A 25,292-nucleotide genomic window follows, 5' to 3' on the forward strand; every position below is an offset into this window, starting at 1 on the left:
TATTAAAACAAAATCACTTTAAATATCAAATAAATAGGCAGCTAAGGTACATAACGTGGTGTTTCTTAAGTTAGAATCTATAGACAGTGAGAATTAATTGAAGAATTAAGATGTATGAACTTGTGCGCAACCCCATTTCTTATTTTGGTTCAGTCCACAGCCCCTTTTGGTGGCTACAGCGCACAGAAGTAGAGCACAACATGTTGGAGAGCGAAGCGGCGCTCCTCCGGCCAGAGTTAACTTTTTAATCCCGGGTTTGAGGCTTTATTGTCGGTCACCAGAAAAGAGGAGGAGTCGGTGTAGCCTCGGAGCTCAATGAGACTGTAAAAGACATAGTCAGTCATGGTACGAAGCTAAAAAAAAAAAAAAAAAAAGAAAAAAGAAAGAAGTGGATTGACTGGGCTTGATGTCTCCGCTTTTGTGATTTATAACTCGAAAAGGACACGGAGAGGACGCGAAGGAAAAGGACCGACGCTGGATAAAAGGGAAGCCCCGAGAGCGAGAGTGAAAAGCGGGGTACAAGATGCAGTCTGCCTCGGTGTTTTGGAGCTCTGTCCTGGTAACTTCACTGCTCAGCTACGCTCCAGGTAAAGCGAAATTCACCTCCCAAACTCCACTTTTAAGCTGTTTTTACTAGTTTTTCTTTACGCATTGGTCTCCACGCGCAATTAAGCAGTACTTGGCAGATCTCCTCGTTATAAAGGAGTATTTAGCTGGTTTAATTAGACATTGGATTGCGTTTTAGCCTGAGTTACTTGCATTTTCCACATATTAAGCCGTACTGTTTTTGCGTGCGCGTTTGCAATGCGCAGCCCTCTCATGTGGCAAAGCGAGTAGAGTATTTTTGAACTATGGCTTTCTATATTTACTACAATGTATTCGCTGTTGGCATGGGCTATTCTAAGGCTGAGTAAAGCTTTGGAATCAGGCAAACTGAACCTTACGGAAGACTTTTACGCACGGTATAGTCAAGTTTGGCACACAGATCACGTTTCATGTATTTGTCAAAGATACACGAGGTTTTTATTAGCTTGCAGGTGTGATGCATAGAGTCACCTGCCACTTTGATTTAGCAGTCTTATGTTATGTGGCATAGGGATTTGTTATATGTTTGATTAAGGCTATTATTACAAGGTAGATACCACACTGCTGCAAGTAGGCGCACGCATTTACATGGTTTCTTGTAGATAGGATCAAAGTAGTAAGCTTTAGATCCACCTCTGTTGCTGTGTTGTGGTTGGATTGGGAGTTTGATACAGGGATTTCTATGCGTTTGGGTTCACGCAGACACTTTCAGCTGTTAGAGAAAAGTAATGCATTTTTTTTAATTTCAGTTGCTTGGATGCTGTTTTAAGTCGAAGTCCTTTTTGTCACACTTTTGTCAGAGAAAATCAATATAATGTGCAAAGCAATTGTGTTTCGAGGCTTTGTTGTCTTATTCATTTCTGTCACACAAAAAGGTGTATTTGTGTTGCTATGACATTGCTGATTTTGTTTGGGGATCAATATATGTCAGTTGTGCCATTTATTCTGTTAAGACAATGTATTTTGAGTTTTTTATTTATGGATTTTGGCCCAATGTGTGCCAAACTTTTACACTGGATTGAAATTATGCACAGTAGCCTATAGATGTATATTAGTTTTATCAAATTCATCCTCAGTATTGATCTGCTTTAATTTTTGGGCCAACTTGTGCTGAGTTTAGACAAAATCTGGCTTTTACAATGATAGGTTCCCTTATGAAAATGTATTGAGATGCTGCGAATGTATTTATTTATTTCGCTTTTTTTTTACAGTTTCATAGAGATTGATTATGTCTCTGTATCTGCTCTAGACTATGTAATAGTTATGCGATTACAAACATGACTACACAAATGCTTTTGAGTAACCTGCATCTGATGTTTTTGTTGGAGAGTTTAATTGAAACAAAGCCAAACTTATTAATATGACTCACTTTTCCTGTCCGCCTTATAGTTTATTTATACATGCACATTAACAATATCCCACATCAGTAAATTTTCATTATTGTTTTTTGTATCGGCACCAGAACCACAACATGGGTCATTTAATTGCAACCGGACCTTAGCAACTTTGTTGTCTCCTAGCTTTAACGTATTAGCTCTTTTATGTGCGTAAATAAACAAATAAACTGTTTGCAGAATAACACATTTTGAAGCATGATGTATATTGGCTTAGAGAACTATAACGATAAACGATAATATTGTAACTCTTTTAAACTTGTTTTTAATAGACAGTGTAATTTAAAGGAATGAGTTGAAACAAATAAATAGCTGAATGAATCAACTAGCCGCAGAAGTGACTTATTCAACCTTTTACTGCTCAAATCTTCTTGTATTACAACTAAAATAACCCAAATTTTCCAACTTTTACAAAGAAGATGAGCAAACAATAAATACTGAGCACAAAAATCTATTGTTCCAGCATTTATATATTGAACAATAAGTCGATATAGTGATTATCGTGACAGGCCTACACAGAATATCATAACTGGGGTCACCAGATTTTCAAAATTCAGATCTGGGACACACCCGGTTATGGATGATTGGGATGGTTGGTGAAAAGAGGGTGTAACGTTGTTTATTCTCAACTCACTTGTGGGTCAGTATTTAATCTCAAGGACTTCTGTCGGTGCATTTTACTGCATTAGGCTCATTTTCAAGCAGTTTTCAACACTTTAGCTAAACAAATGACAACATATTCCCTTCTTTACTCTTGACGGGGTCCCAAATGGTCAGAAATCGGGACTCCTGAGACAATTTTTGTATCAAACTGGGACCAATCAGTGTTTTTGGATAAATCTTCTGGGACAGTTGACATAGGGCTCAAAACTGGGACTGTCCTGGGTAAACGGGGACATCTAGTCACCTTAGTCATCACTCAAGATCATATTCATCACTTTTTACTTTTTTTCTTTTAATGATTAGTCCAAATCTAATCAAAATTGCAATTTGTATGATGACTGCAAAACAAGACTGGAAAATTTAGGTAATGTAGGCCTAATATCCAATACAGAAATCTCTATAGGGACATGGCCGTGTTGTTTTTAGAACTCTCCAAACAAGTTCTGAAATGCATGTGACGTATTTGAGCAATGTTTGTCTTGCCCCAATACAGATACATTGTATAATTCTGCTGTGTATTGTCTCTTTCTAATTGTAAATCTCATATTGTCCAAGATGCAGGAAGTGCACTATTGGCATGCTAGTTGGTGTCAATTCTACCGTGTCAAAAATAAAAATGGGAAAAATGCTTATAATCATTGTGAATGATTAGGATGGTCAGACTTGTATAAGGTCATTGAGGAATAGCTTTCGATCACCGCAAACCAGTCAAAATTGGAAACGTTTAATTTTTAGGGGAAAAAAACAATTGTTTTAAGTTTTCCCCAAATCCTTTAGCTCTACTCGCTTTGTGTATGTTCTTTTTTCTCTACAACAATTATCTGGTTGTTAGTTAGTGCAGCCTTGGCAGCCCCCCACATCCTCTCTTCTTGTCCCGGTTGCCTCCAGGGGCAGTAGCAGTGCTCATAATGCCCTCCTCTGGGTTATTTCCACCACCCTTTCTGCCCCGTGTTTTTTCTGACACCTTGTATTTACAGCATGTCAGGACACAGCCACTGGAATGCAGGGTCCCTCTACAACTTATGTGTCTAAACATTCACTACAGAGCAGGAACACAGGTGCAGTGACACTTGGCCATCACGGCTAGTAAAGCTAACAGGAAGCAGTTAGTTTTAAATGTGTTTTTCCTTTATGGGTTTACAACTTAAATATTGACCTAAGAAAATGAGTACCTGAATAGTTGATTTTGACATTAAAGCCACAGTATGAAATTTTTAGTCAATAAAATAGACAAATATGAAAGCATCTTGTTTCATTTTGGTTGTGTTTATTGCGCTGAAAAACCTGCTTCCTTACTGAGTGGGCTTGCATCTCCACAAACCTGCCTCTTATTTGTCCTGCTTGTTGGAAATGCATGGAAATGTTGCTCGTTTATAATCTCGAACCTTACACAGCAAAGCACGAAACATATCTGTCTCCATGGAGAATGTGCGGAAGTATGATTTTAACTTTCTATTTTGATGGATTCAAGCAGGCGATGTCCCACCTCCAGAAAGTTACATACTGGTACTTTTAAGGAATAGGCTTGACTCATACCGTTTTTGATACAACTGATAATAAAAGCTATCTTTTTTTAGGCAATAGACGAGGATTTTCAACACAAAATAAAAGTACTTTTTTACTATACCAGTGATCTTGTGTTGTAGTATTGTGTTAAGCCTTCACTTTAAGTCTAAACAGATGCTCTTGAATGGCACTGTTTTCAATTATTTATGGTTGGATAAAGTGGATTCTGTATAATCAATAGTGCAAAGCCATGTCAAAAATACTACAATATTCATGAACACTGGGGCTGTCTTCAAATGTGTACCTCCAGTTTGTCTTTCCCGATAACATTCAGCCTAAGAGAGTTTGTGTCAGTCTCCAGTACAGATATCCCCCCTATCCCGTCTCCCAACGCCCACACGCAAAACACCGTGATTTGAGTTTTATGTTTTTGTAATAGTAAGATTCTGTTCACATTTTAAATATACCCAGAACTGTTCCATCTGAGAGAAGACTGAAATCTTAACTTCATACTAATACAAAAACAGATTTTTAGAGCTCTAATCTGCAGAGTAAAGCTGGATATTTTGTTGTTTAAAGGGAGAATTCTGGTACTTTAATGTGTGATTTGCTAATTGCGAACATTCAAATTGTGATTTCGATTTGATTTCAGTTAATTTTGCAGCCCTAATTGGACCCCAGTGCCTCCTTCTCTTCTCTCCCTCCTCTTTCGTCCCTCCTTTCCTCCTCCTCTCCCTCTCTCTCCTTCCTCTCTCCCTCATCCTTCTCCTCTCCCTCTCTCCATCCTCTGCCTCTCCTCTCAACTGTATCCCCTGCTCTCCTCTCCTCCCTGGTGTCCCTAGTCCCTCTCCTCCCCCCTCTTTCCTCTCCTCCCCATGTCCCTGAACCCTCTCTCCTCTTGCTTTCTCCCGCAGCTCTCCTCTCCTCCTTGGTGCCCCCCGTGTCCCTGGTCCCTCTCACCCCTCTTCCCTCTCCTCTACTGTGTTTCTGATCCCTCTCTCCTCTACCTTCTCCTCCCTCTCTCCCTGTCCTCCCCCATCTCTTCTTTCCCTGGTACCTCTCCCTCATCACCTCTCTTCCTTCTCCTCCCCCGTGTCCCCTGTGTCCCTGATCCGTCCCGTGAGCCGGTGTAATTGAGTGCTGGGGATGGGACCTCAAACAGAAGGAGCAGATTGTGACCAGCCCCAAATGTCACCAGGAGACTGTCGCATCCAAATGTCAACTCGATAACGCTCAATAGCTAATCCTCCTCCTCCTTCTCTCTCTCTCTAACCCTTCCCCCATCTCTCTCCCTCCCTCTCTCTCTAAACCTTTCTCTCTCTCTCTCTCTCTCTAACCCTTTCCTCTCTCTTTTATGTATTTATCAGATATAGTGTTTCCTGTATCTCTCCCCCTCTCTCTCTCTCTCCCTCTCTCCCTCCTCTTTCATGTATTTATCACTCAACCCTGCATGTCTCTCTCCACAGCAGGGTTCTTGTCATTTTGTGCCGTTTTGATTACTCACTTGTTCGATCACAAAGCATCACATCTCCGGAGCAGCGATCTTGTTTCAAACATGTGTTGTGTTTTGTGTCCTTTCCAATCGTTTTGGCATTTTACCAATTTTGACTAATCTCTGTGAAATGTTGTTGCCATGTTACCGACGCCATGGAAACTTGAAATGTTTACATCGTGAATGGAATGAGATGGCTTTATCTGGAGGTTGGGTTATTTCATTATAAAGCCATTATATATCGTACAATGGACTGGCATTTACGTGCTTAAACCTGGTAATTACGTGCATGTGAATGTGCAGACGTGAAACTGATGGAATTATGGAGTCTACCACACAAAGGTCGACGTCTCATATCTGATTTGATTTTCTCGGAATTAGTAAAACTCTATGATAAAGATTTCACTGTACGGATAACGGATATCGGTTCAGTCAATATCCAATTTTGGTTTATAAATTGAGGATAAATTGAGAATTAACTGGGGAATATTGACTCAGAATGTCTTGTAATATTAAACCTAGACAATAAATGATAATATTGAAAACAAATCATAAAGCAGAATTATCCACAAAAAGTATTCTAAATGTATTATATTGTTAAATATTGTTGAGCTGTAAAAATAAATAGCAGAATGAAACACTTAAGTTACTAGTACTTCGTCTCCTTCCACACCTCAAATCTTATCAAATGGCAGAAAAAAACAAACAAACAACTAATTTCCCGCTACTACAAATATAAAGTAGCCACGATAAATATTGACCCCAAAAAAATGATTGTTCCATTTATAACATACTGAAGGATAAGTGGATATAGAGATTATTGCCACAGGCCTAGTTGTTGTTTTAATGTATTTATTTTATATATTTTAATGTTTTGAATTATATTTTCAGTCTCGGCCTTAGTATTGGTTGTTATCGGGGATTGGCTGATACTTTACGATCATGATCAATCTAGGGCTTCCAGATTAATCGTAATTGAATCAAAATCACTATTTGAATGGCAATCAACAAATCACAAAGTTTTATAAGTTTCATCATTTCCTCCACAAAAAAGTCTCTGGTCTTATTTTGCATAAAACTGCTAACCCTGTAGTTTAGATCTGTACAAACATGTTCTGAAATGTGATTCTTGCATTACTTTGTCAGTTCATTTTTCAGTCTTTTGTCAGTTTTTCTGAATGTGGAATTTGAACACAATTATATTATTATTGCAATCTCAAAACTTCTTAGAAAACTAACAATTGGATTTTTGTTCAGCCCTAGTTCCACACATTTAAAATTTAAAGATGGTCAAATATCCACGGCTCAAATAATAAAGTCACGGTATCAAATCTGAGGGCAATTGTGAGAGTAAATATAAAATAGAAGCAATTTTACAATGAATTCACCTTCTACTTACATTCCCACAGTATATGACCATGTTCATGAAAACCAAACTTTGTAAATGAAAAAGTATGTAAAGAATGTGAACAAAACATCAAGATCAATTTAGATTTACTTAAAGTCATGCTAACAGTGCGTTTCCTGATTATTGGACAGTAGAACACTTTATAATCAGATGCAGACAGCACACAGTAGACTTATTTTGACCTCAAGAGCTGCCTATAGTCTATCTGTACTGACACATTTTGGGCGTAATGAGTAGGGTGAGACAGACAGAGATAGTGCCGGGTATCAGTCATTTATTTATTTTTTTATGTATTACATCTAATTCTATTGTGACCTGGATCTCACAATCATGGAGGGTCTTAAATAGCCGCAGTAGTGCCATACCAGGGCGGTTTGTTTGTCTTATAAAAAGAACATGACTCACCCTCAATCTCTGTCACAACAGCTGATCACTGGGAGGGACACAGTTGCTGCTCCCCGCTTCTCTTTCTCTCTCCCTCTGTCCTCTCTCCCTCTCTCCCTTCCTCCTTATCTCTCCTTTCCTCTGTCCTCTCTCTGTCTCCCTCTCTCTCTCTCTCCTCTTAACAGTTGCTGATGTCGTCTACCTCTCTCTCTCTCTGTCTTCCCTCTCTCCTCCTCCCTCCCTCTCTCCTCTTAACAGTTGCTGACACTCCCTCTTGCCTCTTGTCCCTCCCTCCTTTCTCTCTTAACAGTTGCCGATGTCCTCTCCCTCTCTCCCTCCTCTTACCAGCTGCTGATGTCGTCTCTCTTCTTCTCCCTCTTTCTCTCCCTCTCCTCTTACCAGTTGCTGATGTAGTCTGTCTCTCCTCCCTTCCTTTCTCCTCTCTCCATCTCTCCTGCCTCGCTGATGTCGTCTTTCTCCTCTTCTCTCCCTCTCTCCTCTTACCGGTTGCTGATGTTGTCTCTCCTTCTCTCCCTTCCTCTCTCCCTCCTTCCTTCCCTCGCAGAGAGGGAGGGAGGGAGGCTCCCTCCCTCTCTGCCTCTCTCCCTCCCTCTCTCTCCTCTTACCAGTTGCTGATATCGTCTCTCCTTCTCTCCCTCTCTCCTCTTACAGGTTGCTGATGTTGTCCCTCCCTCTCTCCCTCCTTCTCTCCCTCTCTTCCTCCCTCTCTCCCTCCCTCTTTTCTTCTCTCCTCTTACCAGTTGCTGATGTTGTCTCTGCCTCTCTCCCTCTCTCCTCTTACCAGTTGCTGATGTCGTCTCGCTCCTCCTTTCTCTCTCCCTCTCTCCTCTTACCGGTTGCTGATGTCATCTCTCTCTTCCTCTCTCTCTCCGTCTCTCCTCTTACCGGTTGCTGATGTTGTCTCTCCCTTTCTCCCTCCCTCTCTCCCTCCTTCTCTCCCTGTCTTCGTCCCTCTCTCTCTCTCTCTCTCTCTCTCTCCCTCCCTCTCTCCTCTTACCAGTTGCTGATGTTGTCTCTCTCTCCCTCCTTCTCTCCCTCTCTTCTTCCCTCTCTCTCTCTTTCTCTCTCCCTCCCTCCATCTCTCTCTTACCAGTTGCTGATGTTGTCTCTCCCTCCTTCTCTCTGTCTCTTCTTCCCTCTCTCTCTCTCCCTCCCCCCCTCCGTCCAGTTGCTGATGTCGTCTCTCGTCTGTTTTGACCAGGTCTGATTCATATCGACACATTTGGCTCATTCCTTCACACATTGTGTGACAGCTGCCACCAGGACTGAGGATTTTCAGCCAAGAAAATAAGACATTTACAACCATTATATTTGTGAACGATTACAGTTAAAATCAGTTTATCCATATCCAGAAGTCAGAATATTTACTACGATATTAATTAGAAGTGAACATTTGAATTGTGTCTTTGCTCAGAGAATTCATAATAGACCAGCAGAGCCTAACCTGATGACGATGTTCCATTCATTTGTAAAGACCAGTTTAATTTTAAGTTATTTAAATTTCCCGATGATAAAATTTAAATTATTTTTTCGTGATTATTGCCCAAAAATTACAGTGGTTTAAGGTTTAGTATCTCTACTCCCATCTCCCACCGCAACCTGCTTATAAGACACACAACAATACACATTTTAAATAACTTCATATCTACTTTTAGACCAGTTTTGCCTGTTTCGCACATACGACTGGATATATAAATCATGTTCCGAATAGGAAGTGAGCATGGGCGCGCTTCCAGCTGCATCGACTCCGGCTTCCGCGCTTCTGGCTCCAATTCACTTTCTATTGAAAAACTGTCGCCCCCTCTCTCTGTAAAAGCTGCAGTGAGCCTCATCCTTTTGGTCTTAAAATGTTCATATTAACCCGCTCTACATGATCCTAGTGTTTTTATTTTTGCTATTTTTTTCCGTAAATCATTATATTAATGTTAATAACAGACAAATCAGGTGCTATCTTTCCCCAAGGTCGCGCCCACTATTGTTAGCAACAAGTTTGATTGACAGCATTGCTAAATCAGTGCGGGCAGGAAGGGGCTTTACCTTCAATAGCCTTGCTCTGGATTGGCTCTTTGGTTGCTATGATACTCCAAATTCACCCCTATAACTGCTAGTCTTGATGAGCTTCATTTGACGAGGTGATGTCACACTTACTTAGTCCATTTCTTTATACAGTCTATGGTTTTACATTACTATCGTCATGAATAAATCTTGACCAATTGTCTTGTAACTTGCTTGTCCTCAAAAAACCTAGAAATACTGCAATCTGGATGTCCTTCCTCTCAGCTCTTGTGTGAGGATTGGCCCAAACCCCATGTAGTTGTGAAATACCCTGAGGCTGCTGCTGTGTATTGTGATTGTTTTGTGATGGTGAGCTTTTAGCATCGATGGTGTTATAAAGGCATGTCCCGGGCCCCAGCTGATAGGGCCAAACCCCCCCCCCCCTCGGACCTCTGCCATGGGGGAGCGGATATCCAGTGTGAGGTCAAGCGGTTCTACACACGGAGCAGGAGGTGTTGGCAATACAACGCAATAAGATTAGAGGTCCTTCACCCAATTTGTTTGTATTTTTGAGCACAGTTTGTCTGCATCTAATTAGAAGGCATTTTATTAGCCAGTAAACAGGAAGACCACTGTTAGCTTGCTAGGTGTTTTCAGCCTGACCGTCATGGCAAAACTCCACTGATACACAGACATATTGTATAAGTAGCTCTTGAGGTCTAAATAAATCCGCTATGTCCTGTCTAAATGTAAATATAGTTAGTAGTAAGTAGATAGTAAGTAGTTGTAATAGTAGTTGTTTTATTGTTTCATAATCAGGAAGTCCACGTTAGCAAGCTTGTTGTTGTTACCCCCGGGATGGCAAACCTCTACTCTGGCCGTGGAAAGTTGTGAAAAAGACTTATAAATGGTGAATACATACTGGTAAATAATTAGGATGTTCTGAATGCATAAGGTAAGTGAGGAATAACTGTGGACCACTGCAAACTATTTAAAATGAACTACTTCTGTTTTTAAGATACTATAAATCAGGTACGGCACCTTTTAATTGCAATTTATTCTTAATTATGGCTGTAGTCCTTTAGTGGTTTAATCAGTTAATCAGTCTGTGGTGTCTGAGGTGACCAAACTTTATATGAGTCAGTTTATATTATTTTACGGAGGAGACCCGGGGAAGACCCAGGACTCGGCTGGCTTGGGAATGGGTTGGGGTCCCAGCGCAGGAGCCGTGTCTTGGGAAGTGTCTGTGGTGACAATAACATTAAATAACATTAAATCATTGTACTTAATACAGCTCAAGATCATTCTAAAGCTATTCAGGAAAGGTTCATTTCTGTCCTGCCCAAATAAATATCTAGTTTCGATACTACGGTAGTTTTAGTATCAAGTTTCAATACTTTTGACCCTACCCCCATTCATTCACAGAAGTACAGCTGATGTATCTTAACGCTCATAAAATGAAATGTTGACGCAGATCTCTCCCCTGTTGCCAGTCCCAGGCCTCTGTCCCTCTCCTCTGTCCCTCTCCTCTGTCCCCCTTAGGCGTGGTTCTGCCTACCCAGCATGCACTTCACTCCAGATTTACGAGTCTGCCTTTGCGAAATGGCTCCCACTACCCCAGCACCGCATTTGATGAAGTGGCCTCAGAGTAATTGTGTTGGTATTAAATAGTGTTGCCACGTTGATATTTCCTGAATAAGTCCAGCGTAGACAGATTTATCACTGGGAGAGTTGGTTTTGGGACGGTTTTTGGAGCGATATTGGAGCCAGGAACGCGGCTCCTCTGACTCCGGGTTGGAGAAATATATCATTATTTTAGCTGGACCTTTTAAGATTGTCCTGAAGGAAGTGTCATAGGACAATTAATGGGGGGATTATCCTGTATTTAACCGGAGTGTTTTGGAAGCAGCGTGTGTTCCTGTTACCGTTAGCATTAAATACGACAATAATAAAGTAATGGCTTCTTCTTGTTACTTGAACAGACCCTCAGCTCGCCCACAGACTGCTGAAGTTCTTCTCGTCTACATTGTGCGTGGTTTAATTAAATGTGATAAAATGTACTTGGACGCCAGTAGACTTTGGAAGGAACTTTTTCCCGGAACATTTTGAGTTCTTTTCGGAACTTAAAGGCATTGATTTTTACTGTCTTAAAAACATGAAAAACAGAAGTAGTTCATTTTAAACGGTTTGCAGTGGTCCAAAGTTATTCCTCTCTTACCTTATGCATTCAGAGCACCCTAATTATTCACCAGGATGAGTTTATAAGCACGTTTCACAGCTTTCTGAGACCAGAGTGGAGTTTTACCATCCTGGAGCTAATGAAAACTATCATGCTAATGTGCACTTTCTGACTTTCAGATGATAAAACACTTACTATCACCGACTGTAATGAGATTCATTCAGCTCACAGCAGATTTATTCGGACTTTAAGAGCTGCTTATACAATATATCTGTACTATACATGGAGAAGGAAAACTAGATACAGGGCCTTTTAAGTGTGAAAGAATCTTGCTTCACTTAAAAAGAAAAAAGAACAGTTGTATTGCAAAGTGACTAGTCAAAATCTTCTCAAATCAAGATAAAATTCTTAATGCACCTTCAGAATGTTGTTTTTTTCCAGTGTAAATTGAGTATTTCTGTACCTGTCTTCTGTCTGGACTAACAGGTCTGCCCCTCTTCTGCGTTGTGTGCGTTGTGTGTGGTCTGGAGCAGTACATGTTTGCGTGTGTTCGGGGACTGTAGCCGATACCCGCTCTGAGGCTGTAGCTCTCTGCTGAGGGATGGGCTTGCACCTCCAGGACAGCAGCACTGACCTTCTTCACTTTCACAAATAGATCCATGTCAGAACTCGCACGACTACTGGAAGTCCTGGAAGTGACATGGGAATAATCATTAAAAAATGTCCTTAAAGGTCCTGTACCCGATTCTTTTTTTACCTATGTATTTGCCTTCACCGTGTACAAATATATTGTAAATGACTCTCAGGAAGTGCACTGTTAGCATGCTAATTGTTGTTGTTGCATTACCATAACCGCAAAACTCCACTCTCATCCCTGAAAAGCGCTTATAAACTCATCACTGTGGATAATTAGAATGATCTGAATGTTTAAGGTAACTGAGGAATAACTTTGCAGATTGTTTAGAATCTGCAGATTTCACTAAATGATGCAATTTAAATTTATTACAAACTCCCCCAAGCCCTTTTTTTTTTCTTTTTTACCACAAACCTATAAGAGACCTGTGTAGTCATGTTTTGTGTGGTTATGTCTAGGTATTAAAGTGTGAATATAAAGCTTTGTGTGTATTTTTAAGGCAGCAGATCCACCAAAACTAAATATCGGCTGGAGATTTATGTCTGATTACTAATATATTTGGACTTTTTAACGGCTTACAGCTAAAATGAACTGTTTCTGTTTTTCACATCTTTGATCAGCTACAGTGGCTTTTAAAAAGACTTTTTAATCAACAGGGGAGAATATTTTTAAGTCTTACATTTATTTAATATTGTAGACTTGAAAATGTTTCATCTGCGCTTGAAACCTCTTGCTGGAGAATTAGCCGACTGCATGTTAACTAGCTTCTCTTCATTCTAACCCCGCCCTCTATGCCTCTCTCTCATAACTCTATGTAACTGTAACTCTATAGCTGTGTTGTGCGGTTTAACTTTAAGATGGCTCATTATGTTCCACTCTAGCTTTGTTTTCACTGCCCTTTTCACAATTACAAGTGTCACATTATCACACACTGAGAACGTGTGAAGCTCCTACTCATTTTACTAAACACTTGTAGCATTATTAGGACTGAACCATTTTGGAAAAAGATCAAATTGCGATTTTTCTTACAAACATTAAGATTGTGACTCGATTTGTGATATTTATTATTAATAGTATTATTATTATTTTTATTTTTATTAAACTAAAACAAGAATCACATTTCAGAACATGTTTGTACAGATCTACAACTACAGGGTTAGATGTTTTTATGCAGAATAAGTCATTATAGTTTGCTTGTGGAGGAAATGATGGTACTTAAAACATTTTAATTGTATCCATTCAGGTTATGATTTCAGTTTGATAATGATTAATCCTCCAGCCCTAAACATGATAGTATATATGTATATATGTATATCTTTTTTGCATCATAAGCAGCTTACAAACTCTGCGTTTTCCAAATACCTGAGTGTCAGCTTCAGTGACTCAGTTATAATTACGAGGACTTAACTTTTCAACATAAAGAGGCCAAATGTATGTGTCAAAAGCTTTTGCTCTCAAATATCTGTACTGACCCAGTTTCTTTAAACTAAAAAAACAACAAGGGACAGGTTAAAAACTGTTCCCCTATTTGCATTTGAGTGATCTGAGAAGTAGTATAGATTATTGGGCTACCTCACTGTCTCCCTCTTGAGCAGCTGACAGAACAGAACAGAACTGACTGTAGTAACTGTTAAATCCGATGATCGATCATCACAATATCGACTTATGGTTTAATATATAAATACATAAAAGTGTGGAGATTTGGGGTATTTTTGTTTTATTACAATCCGATTTGAGCGTTAGAGGGCTCAATAAGTGTATTCTATGGCTAATTATCAGTTCATTCTGCGACAGGCCTAGTTGTGAACCTCAGTAAGAGTTCACCTTCAAACAGATGTGAAATGTTCTAGAGCTGACGAGCCCAATTAAAATAACATCAGAGATTTTAAAAACTGTATTAGATTAGAAGCAGGTTTTACATTGGAAAATATTACTTTTGATATTGATACCACAATTATTAAAAATCTCTTTTTAAAAAGTAATTTTCAAGACAAAACAACTGTAGTTTTTAACATAGATCAAGATTATTCTAAAAGTATCATGAAAGGCTGGGTTTTGTCCTGTAGTATTTTGTTCTGTATTTGTAATTTAGTCTGTAATTGTCCAAATGAGTATGTAGTTTTGATGCTAGTTTTAGCTGTTTTTTTTTTCTTTTTTTTTCTCTTTAATAGCCTGAGGCCACAGCAAGTACCACGAAGTCAGTGTCTAAAGGGTTCGCTGTGGCTGGTAGATCAACTCAGAATCAAATGTTAAACTAAATCGAAGCTAAGTCCAAGTCGTTGAAAACCATCCACAGTATTTTGGTGTAAGTGCACAGGCTTTGCACTACAGCCACTTCCCCCTCGTGCCCCGTGCGTCAGACCGGGCCGAGCTGCAGACGTGAGGTTGGACTTTCCAGACGGGGTGGCTGGTTTCATTTGCGGCTGGTTGCCGCTGTTTGTTTGTATTTGGGCTTGACATTGGTGACATACATTATAACACGGCGAACAGAGCTGAAGCAGACCCAAGGGCAGGGGCTTCATGTTCTGAAATCAGAACCCAGTGAAAAACACGTCGCCGCAACCCCCAGGGTCCTGTGCAGAGGGACAGGTGATTTATAAGGAACATGAGCTGAGAGGAGGAAGGGAGGGAGGGAGAGAAGGGGGAGGGAGAGAAGGGGGAGGGAGAGAAGGGGGAGGGAGAAGGGAGGGAGAGAGAGAGGGGGGAGTGAGGAGAGAGGAAGGAGGGAGAGAGGAGAGAGAGTAGAGAGAGAGAAGAAGGGGAGAAATAAGGAGGGGAGAGAGGAGGAGAACGAAAGGAGGAGAACGAAAGGAGGAGAGCGAGAGGAGGAGGGGAGCGAGAGGAGGAGGGGAGCGAGAGGAGGGAGATGAGTTTCCAGTCATTTAAACAAATTCTTTTCCAGGACTTTTCCAGGACTGTGTTAGTCATGGTCTTTATAATACTTGGGGTGACTGTGGCTCAGTTTTTGCGGGGTGGTCCCCCCACCTGAATATTGGAGTATTGATCCTGTCCTTGTGTCCTTAGGCAAGACGTTTGTATGAAAGTGGTGTGTGTGCGGGCGTTGGTTAAAGGGGCCAACGGACACAACTACATTTAGGCTTCATGTAGACTGGTTTAGTTCCAGGTTTAGTGCCAGATTTGATGCGTATTCCCTATGAATTCTCTACTTTAGAATTACAAATTAGAATTACTTTTAGTTGCCCAGATGTTTTGTTCCTTTCTGACACCAGGTTAAAAATAGTTGTGTGCTGCATTTATAAGTCTTCCCAGTAGAGCCATAACCTCACGCCATGTAAATCAGCACTCTATCTTTAAGTTCAAGGCCACGGTTTTGCAGAGGGCATATTGCAATTTCTCCATGTTTTGCTTTGGTTCGGTTTGTCCTGTGGATGAGGGGTCCTGGGGAAGCTGCCATCACCTCAGGCTGTAATAAACTCGATGTCTCTGCGGGGGTGGGAATGGGGGGCGGGTGCTTGGGGGGTTGGGGCAGGAGAAGGGGGCACTGAGCACAGAACAGGGGCAGATAAGCAGCAGGAGACTCCATGACTGAAGGAGGGAAGTTTTCAAGGACAAGCTCTAGAAACGAATAGGGCTGGAAAAAAAGTGAGGTCATGGTTGGTTTACACAGTGTATGTTTAGTTATTAGGTGTAAAATGACAGAAATGAAGCCACAAGGATCAGGCCTAATGAGCTTGTTTGTTTTTAGTGTCACACGAATGTAGAGGATTGTATTAGGAAAAAAAAGACTTGAGAATTTTTGGGTGGGAAAGTTGTGCCTTTTCCTGCTTTTTTCACATTATGCCAGCCTTTTTGAATGAGTCTAATGCTGCACTATGTAACTTTTCTGCTAGAGGATCTGTTGTGAAATACTTTGCCTTGATTGCTCCACAACATGGCATCAAAAAGATCTATCTCCACGACACAAGCATGTCAGCTGTGCAGAGGTAAGCCCGCCCACGCCACACCTAACTGAATAAATGCAAAATAGATGTGATGTTAATGCCATGAAACATTCCTGGCAAAGCACTAACATCTTCATAAGGGGCGCCCAAAATGGGGTCTGCTGGCCAAACAGCCCTCCAGGGTGTCTAATTTGGCCTGCAAGGGGGTTCTGAACATTTTGATTGAATTTTATATTGAAGACTGTCAGGGGATGGGAAGGAGGTCAGGCCTGTCTAGGGATGGGACAATAAATAATAATATCGTTTATCGTGATAAAAAGGGTTGACAATATTCGTTCATGGGGCATTTTATATAATCTTGATAATCGACAACAAAGATAATCGTCATTACATCACCAGCATATGCAGAAAAAAACTACTTATCCACAGGGGAGTCGACAGGGGGGACAAAGGGGTCTGTTGACCCGGGGTTTAAGGGCCCAGAATTGGACTCTTTCTTTTAATTTGTATGAGGGGGTCCCCATGTGAGACGTCTTGCCCCGGGCTCCCAAATTTCAGTTGACAGCCCTACTCAATCAGAATATTCTCCACTAGACTGTAATTTGACAAAGTACAATACTGTACCAGTTCTTATTCATAAGATTAAAATTATAATTATCAATATCCATAACATTTTAAACTGTTAGAAACTTTAATAATTATCGTGGAATAATAATTAATCGCAATTATTTTACCCATGATTATTTTGGCTATGATAATTGTGACACTAAATTTCAATATCGTCCCATGCCTATTCTTGTCTATTAACTAATATTTAAAGTCCATTTAATCACACATTTGTTTGTAGAAGAACATTTTCATGTTCAGACTGTCATTAGGTTTGGCACTTGACCCGCTCATGCATTCATTTTGGCCCACCGAAGAAAAAAAATGTGGGCTCCACTGCCCTAGAGACAAGCAGGTGGGCACCCATAAGAGAGTTCCTTTGAAAAGAATGCATGTGAATTGAAAACTTTCATATGACCATTTTGTGAATATGAGGTGTGTTCAAATGATTATGTGCTAACATTTAAGTTTGTTAACACTGCAGCAAAGGGTTAACTACTCTTCTTGTCATTGTGCTGCTAAACTGTGTTCAGAATAAGGACAGATGATCTTCAAGGAGACTCCAAGTCTGCAGGAGGAGAAAGGCATTTCCAAGGACAAGAAAAGTAACTTACACCTGTGTGCACTTCATTCACAATAGCAGGGCTGGAGAAGCATGAGGTCACTGGTGCATCACGGGGTCATATTTTACACTAGGTTACACTATGAAATGCATATGGGCTCCCTGGACTAGCCACTGTAACTCTACAGAGAGAGGCTGGGGGACTTAGGTATGGTACTGCCGTGGAGGAGTTCTGTAGAATGTAACAAGGAACGACGGAGGTGGAAGGTTTTAACTATGTTATAATCTTTTCCTTTCTCATTTACCAACTTTAATAAAGTAATTTGTCATTGCTCCAAAAATTCACATATCCCCTACCAGCTTTTTTTGCTAAACTGATTCTCGTGATATTTTGTGAGTTCACAAACTTTCCCATCTTCTGTTGGTTCAAATTCAGCCAGTAGTGTGCGGACCAATCACAGAGCAGCACTGAGGTTTGTGCAGAAGCCAAAGGCGAAGCGCCGAAATTAACCAAAACAAACATGGAGACACCCACAAACTTCAGTCGATTTTAACGAAAATATAGACTGTTTAGTCTGAGAAGAACGTACAGAAGGTCAGAGATTTGAGCTTTTGTGGAACAGGGAATATGTCTGAGCTTTTCTCTCATCTGGATTTAGCAAAAATTTGATTTCTCAACCCCTCTATTGTTGTGATGCTTCAACCAATCAGATTCAGATATTCATCATGATGTTCTGCCTTTTCTGGTCACTTTCAGAGAGAGCTATTCCAATTGATAAATAGAATTCAGTTCTGAGTGCTACACACATGAATGTGGCATGAGCCAGGTGAATACACACAGGATTCATCTGGGGATGTTGTGTAAAGGGGCAGGTGGAGTTCAGCGCAGCGTTTGTTGTTTTGGATCAATATTGTCATTTTAAATGTCAAATATGAAGTAAGGACCCACATGTACCATAGATTATATCAATATATAGCAGACAAAACCTTATGTCTTGACATCTTTAGCTGCTGAATGCTAAAGCTAGCCTCTTTCATTCCCAAACTGTCTACCCATTGTCAGAAGAGCTGTACAAGAACACATTTTCATAGATCTCTGGCGCGATCTCATACATTTGGCACTACCATCGTCATGTGTTTTCCTGTTTTGGTAATGGATCTCTTTCATCATTTCTAAGGGTCTATTTTGTCTGACCGGAGCCTGAGCACAATCTGCCTCTGTCTGCTCATTTTGGCTCTGATCACAGGACACTGCTGCTCTGTGTCGATAGACTTGGTTGGTTTTGGTTCTTACCCAGAGGCCAGAGGGGCTTTGCTCGTGTGCTTCGTCATGGCCCATAGAAACATTCAAACTATTTTTTGGAGCCCAGCAGTTGTGCCCTTATTGTCAAAGTCACCTCACAAGGAAATGGATTCCCTTAATGGAATTCTGGGTTTTAAAGGCGCTGTACCTGATCTTTACTGTCTTAAAAACATGAAAAACAGAAGTTAGTTAATTTTACTCAGCTTGCAGTGGTCCAAAGTTATTTCTCACTCACCAGTACTTTATGCATTCTGAGCATCCTAATTATTCAACATGATGATTTTATAAGCACTTTTCACAACTTTCAGGGGCAAGAGCGGAGTTTAGCTGTGATGAGACAGGCCTCTACTTTGACAATGTTTGAATCCAGACTCCAAACGTTTCAGTTTAGCTGTGCTTATGACTGAAAGGTTTTTATTCTGCACTTGTCTCTTTTAATGTATTCTGATAAATATCCCAACTGTGTTTGCATGTTGTAGACTGACTTTATATATAAAATAATGCTTGATCAATAGAGTGGAAAAAGTGATTATTTATTTATTTGTGATATGGGCTGCAGTATAGTTGTCCCTTTTTGCCCATTGAGCAGGAGCATCTCTTGTGTCTGTGTCGCCGTGTGTCTGTGTTTGTGTGTGTCTCTGTGTGCCTCTATGTGTCTGTGTCTCTTTGTGTGTCTGTGTGTGTCTTTATCTCTCTGTGTGTCTGTGTGTGTCTCTGTGTGTGCGTTTGTGTGTGTCTCTGTGTGTCTCTGTGTGCCTCTATGTGTCTGTGTGTCTTTGTGTGTCTTTGTGTGTCTGTATCTCTCTGTGTGTCTGCGTGTGTATCTGTATGGAGTAAACAGACTTTATAAATAACTCTATGGACACAATGGGACTGTTCAGTGACAGGACATGACCCTCTGTCTCTGAGGTCATCCATGTCCATGTTTGGATGGACTGTAGGACGACTGCACACGGCTCATTACTCCATACTCCTCCTGTACACAATGTGTGCAGGGGGACAGGTTGTGTTGTAGCTCTCTGTAGCTCGTAGTGTTGTTATGATTAGAGATAGACAATATATCGCATGGTCGATTATATACTCGTGATATTTGCACTTTTTAGCGAATTGGCAAAGCTTTGTTTGAAATGTAAAGAGATAAACTGCTCAAAATGTGCCTACACTGCTCTGTGGAAGGTTTGTGCTAAAAGTGACTGTAGGTGAGTTTGTCCTAAATTAAACGTACTTCAATTGTGGAAAACAATTGAAATCAGTCCTACTTATGAGCCCAAAAAATATCTTAGACCTTATCGGCCAATTGGCGGACCCAGAGTCTAAATGATCGGTATCGGCATCGGCCATGAAAAACCCCAAATTAGTCGATCTCTAGTGATGATGCTAACATTTCAAACCCGATTTTGACAATAATAGTTTCATTGATATTTCTGCCTTTTATGCTAGGTTTGATATAGGTAAACACCATTCTAAAACCTATCCAATTCTGCCCTTTAGAACTTATTTTGTTCAGTATTGATACTTGTGAGTATCAGGTTTTAATACTGTTTTTATTATAGGCTTTAGTATTGATTAGGGCTCTTTTGACAACTCTATGAGCTCTCTCTCTCCTTGTCCCTTTCTCTCTCCCCTGCCTATCTCTCTTGCTCTATCATTCTCTACATCTATCCCTCTGTTTTTCTTTCTTTCACTGTATACATCTCCTTTTTTCTCACCATCTCCCCCCTCTTTTGTCCCTCTCTCTCTCTCTCTCTCTCCATCTTTCTTCCTAGTCCTTTCACTGTCTCTCCCTCTCCTTCTATCCCATTCCCTCCTCTCTTTCTCTCCACCCCCTCCCTCTCTCTCTTGTTTTCTCTCTTTCCCTCTTTTTTTATTGGACCACCAACGCTTCTCAACACAACTGTAAAAACTAGCGAAACAACTGGCAAGCTCGTATACTTACACTTACTACACAAATGTGCTTCAAGTTGTTTGGTCGTCATTTTAAACACAGGCTAGAGAAAAGTTGCCCAATATTTGAAGGTTAGCAGTTCGAATCGCGCTCTCAACATAAACATTATTGGTAGAGCGGTCAGATCCACACAGATTGGTGGTGCGGTGTCTGTGTACACTGGTGTATGAATGTGTGTGTGAATAGGTGAGTGGTTCCTTGGAGGATCTTAAGGAATTAATATTTTTTTTATTATATTTAACCAGAAGTTAATTTCAAATTGTTTTTTATGGCAGGATAATAAGACTCCAACATCAACTTTCTTACCCATTTCTGTTGGCTAAATGTTTGTTTTTGCTAGCATTGTGTAGATTGTATTAGTAAATCATATTTTTTGTATCTCTTTCATAGTCTGCTTATTGTCAAACCCCCCTGAGCATAAAGACCACATGTTCCAGGGACAACAGTGTCATCAGTCACCTCTATGTGCCTCCAGTGTCCCGTCTGTGTACTGATTTATGCTCAGCTGATCTGGCAACGCAGCCCTCCATCAGAGCACAGCCAGATGTTTGACGTAACGTACAATCTGATCAGCATTATCCACTTCAATATGTCACTGGCTTTGTTTAGAAACTAAAAATGCAAATGTCTAGCTTAGCCTCTCCGGGATGGTGCATCTTTCAACAGTGACAATGTAATTCTATATAAGCAGTCCTGTTTTGATCCTGGTCTAGTCCTGATGTAGGCTTTGTTTGGTCCTGGTTTAGTCCTGGTCTAATCTGAGTGTAAGTGCGAGTTTAGTCCCATTTTTTTTTTCCTAGTTTTGATGTGTATGTGGTGTACTCTTGATCAAGACTTTGTTTTAGACAATTTTTCCATTTTTATTAGTGTAGAACTATTTGTTCAGAAGTAAAAATACAACATGATTCATCATTTTATCTGAGTTAATAATGAGTTATAATGGACTTCAATTTTAGAAGCCAAAATAAGTATTTCAATTAATTCTATGCCCTCATTCATTCCTTTTTATTTTTTATTTATTTACATATATAATTGAAAAATTGCTATGTTTCTTCACTAAATTTCACACTTTGTATAACAACCTGTATATGCTTAACTCATCAAATGCACTCTGAACAATAATAAAGCCTTCAGCAGATCAAGAAACTTCCACCACTTTTGTTTAGCTTTTGTTGCTAATATTTTATCCAATATGACATCATCAAAGAGGGACCGATGCCAACCTGGCAGGTGCAGTTTCTCCAGTCTCTGATGAGGGCTGGTTTCTTTCATGTTTTGTTGTCCTGATCGTATCTTTCTCTCCGCCCTCATCTGTCACAGCTCTTTTTCCATAGGCTCTGAGTGGGAGTGTGAGTGCTCCAAGGGGGTCCTGGGACATGGGGGCTGCAGCTGTCCCATATAAAGATGTACATGCCACCATTCAAATCCCACGTACTGTAGAGAGACACAGAGGAGATAAGAGCAGAGAGCGAGATAAGGAGAGGATCGCAATGGAGGAATCTGTTCATACCTCTGTAGGTGTAGGGAAGGTGGTGAACAACATACGCATGAATCATCAATAATTGCTTGTGACGATCTTGTAATATAGCTTAAAATTCTGTACAGAAAACAAGGAAACTTTTTTTTTAATTTTTTCTTATTGAGCCCTTTAAAAACAGAGGAGCAGTTGATTACCTGCTAATGGTGGTGACCAAGACGACAAACTGTTTTAAATTTTGGAGAGGGACAATTCAGAAATACGTAAAGCTACAACATTTAACCTTTTAGTCAAAAATTAGACTATAATATGAGCATGTTTTTAAAAATGTTTTTTTGGGCTGAAACGCATGCGTCCTTACCGTGAGCAGGCTTGCATCTCCGCAAATCTGACTCTTATATGGCCTGGAGAAGGGCCTACTCCTGCATGTTTGTTTCCATTGAAAGTTCGACTGGCTGTAATATTCCACAACATGGCAGAAAATGTATCTACCTCCATAGAGAATGTTCCGAAGTATGGTTTTAAGTTTTATTCCCAAGTAATCAAGTAGGTGATGTGCCACCTGCAGAAAGTTACACACTGTACTTTTAAGAAAAACATTACTATAGGTTTGTTTTAGATGAAGAACAGCATTGCACTATGGTTTAAGGCTCACTGTCTTTCTGTAACTGATGTGTCCATTATTTAATTTAAAGTATGTCTTGTAAAAATAACCTATTATTTTTTACAGGATGTACTAAAACCACATTTTCCAGTCTTATGGCTCACTCCATATAGGCTCCACCTGCTGACTGTGTGATCCTTGTGAGCTGTGCGAGGGTGGGACAGGCACGCATCACGCCCCCCGATATCACAAATATGCCTCACACCTGCCACATGGGACAACATCAACCACGTCCCCTCACCCACACCTACTGAACGGGGACAGGCCCCCCCCACCCCCTGGTATCACAAATATGCCCCCCACACCTGCTCCACACTGCGTATGCCAACTCAGAACAACAACACAGGGGTCACTGGAATCTGATACCACACTATTTATACTGCACTGAGTGTAGGCTAAAAGTACTACTACGCGCAAATTCAATGCAAACACAGTAGTAAACATGCTCCATTATAACAAAGAGCATTTTGTTTGTCTATAGTGGGGTGAGATGCAAATTCCACAGGCTCAGACAAAACATACATGCTCTATAACATGACAAGATCAAATTTGTACCACATTTTTTGATCAACTTTTTTATTCACTATTTTCAGTAAAGCATTTGTTAGTAGGTTGGTGGTTCGAATCCAGCTCTTGACATAAACACCATTGGTTGAGCGGTCAGGTCCACTCACAGGTTGGTGTTGTGATTTTAGCTCCCCCAGAATGCTGTTGTTGTGTCCTTGGGCAAGGCAGTTAACCCACCCACAGTGTCTGCATATACTGGTGCATGAATGTTTGAATGTGTGTGAATAGGTGAGTAGTTCCTTGATGTAAACTGCTTTGAGTGACTTGAGGGAGGAAAAGCGCTATATACAAATGTGACCATTTACCATTAGTTGCACATCATATTTATATGATGGTTATCGCACACTTTAACAATCTCATGTAATGTATAAAATATTGATGGTGAAGACTGAGACAAACTTGAAGATTTAGTGTATATGTGTGCTTCCTGTTCCTGGTAGGAAAAAGTTTCATAACAAGCCATGGCTGCTTCCTATTGAGTTTTCAGATACTGTAGGTAAGTAATATAACATGCTACGAGCATGAAGGAGGCAATGACTGGTCTGTCTCTAAAATGCTAGGGTCAGGCACTTTGACAAAAAAAATGTATACCTATTTTTCTCTCCTTGAATTTTTATTTTATTTTTTGTATTCAAATTTGATTGTTTGTGCAGCTCAGTATATCAGGAAATTGTTCAAATTCAGTGAAGCTAACAATTTGGCCTGTCAAATTAAATATTTTGAAGTTTGATATATATTGCTGGAATAAATATAGACAATAAATGACAATATTGAAAGTAATTATTGCCATTGACACAAAAACCCAAGAGCAGATTTAAACCACAAATATTCAAAATCTCCAATTTTGTAACAAAAATCATGAGCTGCAATAAATAAACAGTAGACTCTCTATAAGCAGTTACAGTGTATATATGCACTGTTTAACCACCGTGGTGTTACGTTTCGGCGTTCCCACTGGAGGTGACATCATCATCGTTCGTCAGTGCGGACAGGACAATGCGGCGCTGTCACCATACACGACAGGTTCAGAAGTGTGAGATCATTGAGCCTCCAGCAAACAACCTGAGAACGAACACTTAGAACGAAACTCACACAAACTGGTACAGAAAGCAGAGAGGCAAAATTATACTTAACAAAAGTGTCCATATTTTAAAGGCGATGTATGTAAGATTTTGGTTTTAAATTTCGTAAACTTGACCTCGCCAGATGAAAACCATAGACTGTAGAAAGAAGTGGACTAAGTGACTGTGACGTCGCCCATAGCGTTCGACTCCTGTCAAATGAAGCTCATCGAGGCTAGCAGATAGAGTGGAGAATTTGGAGTCTCCTATTTGAAATCCTGGCTGAGTATCATAGCAACCAAAGAGCCAATCCGGAGCAAAGCTGTTAAAGGTAACGCCCCTTCCCGCCAACATGGATCATGTAGAGCGGGTTAATACGAACATTTAAAGAACAAAATGATGAACCTGACAGCAGCAGTTACAAAAAGAGAGGAGACAATTTTGCAGGATAAAGTGGTTCATCTTATAATTTGGTGTTTTTGTTCTCAAGATAATTATCCAATCAAAAAGCTGTATGAGCTTCACGAGTCTCTCTTTTGGTTGTCAGTTGGTTTAAACCTCTGATCTCTCTGATCTGAATCCTCACTATTTAAAGGTAGTTTTGGTTAGAGTAATCCTGTATATTCCTGCAGTCAAGGCTTGAAAATGTGTCACCCCTATCTCCGCCCACTTCTTTGTATTTACTTCAGCTCCGGATCACACCTGTAGATTTCATTAATATCACATAGAAAGATTTGTTGTCATACTGTGGAACATTCCAGGCAATACTAGAAAGGTTACATAGAGCAACTTAAATGACCATACATAAGACAAACACCTGTAAACACATCGGTTTGTAGCCACTGGGTAATTTCCATCCGTTGTTCGGCATTTTGCACTCACAATCCCTTTCACACATTCATAGACTCTGGAGACAGCACGGGTTAAGTGTCTTGCCCAAGGAC

At 40.3% G+C, this 25,292-nt stretch overlaps 1 protein-coding gene across 1 annotated transcript in view; it reads left to right on the plus strand.

The window, feature by feature from the left end:
* The first annotated feature begins 253 nt into the window (after nt 1-253).
* Nucleotides 254-25,292, plus strand: part of lrp4 (low density lipoprotein receptor-related protein 4) — a 167,581-nt gene continuing 142,542 nt past the window's right edge. Inside the window, exon 1 of the mRNA XM_033987216.2 lies at nt 254-587. Within this exon, the coding sequence (XP_033843107.1) occupies nt 524-587 (64 nt within the window). The 5' untranslated portion in view covers nt 254-523. The remainder of the gene's footprint in view (nt 588-25,292) is intronic.

The sequence above is a fragment of the Periophthalmus magnuspinnatus genome, chromosome 3, assembly GCF_009829125.3.
Source record: "Periophthalmus magnuspinnatus isolate fPerMag1 chromosome 3, fPerMag1.2.pri, whole genome shotgun sequence".
Lineage (NCBI taxonomy): Eukaryota > Metazoa > Chordata > Actinopteri > Gobiiformes > Gobiidae > Periophthalmus > Periophthalmus magnuspinnatus.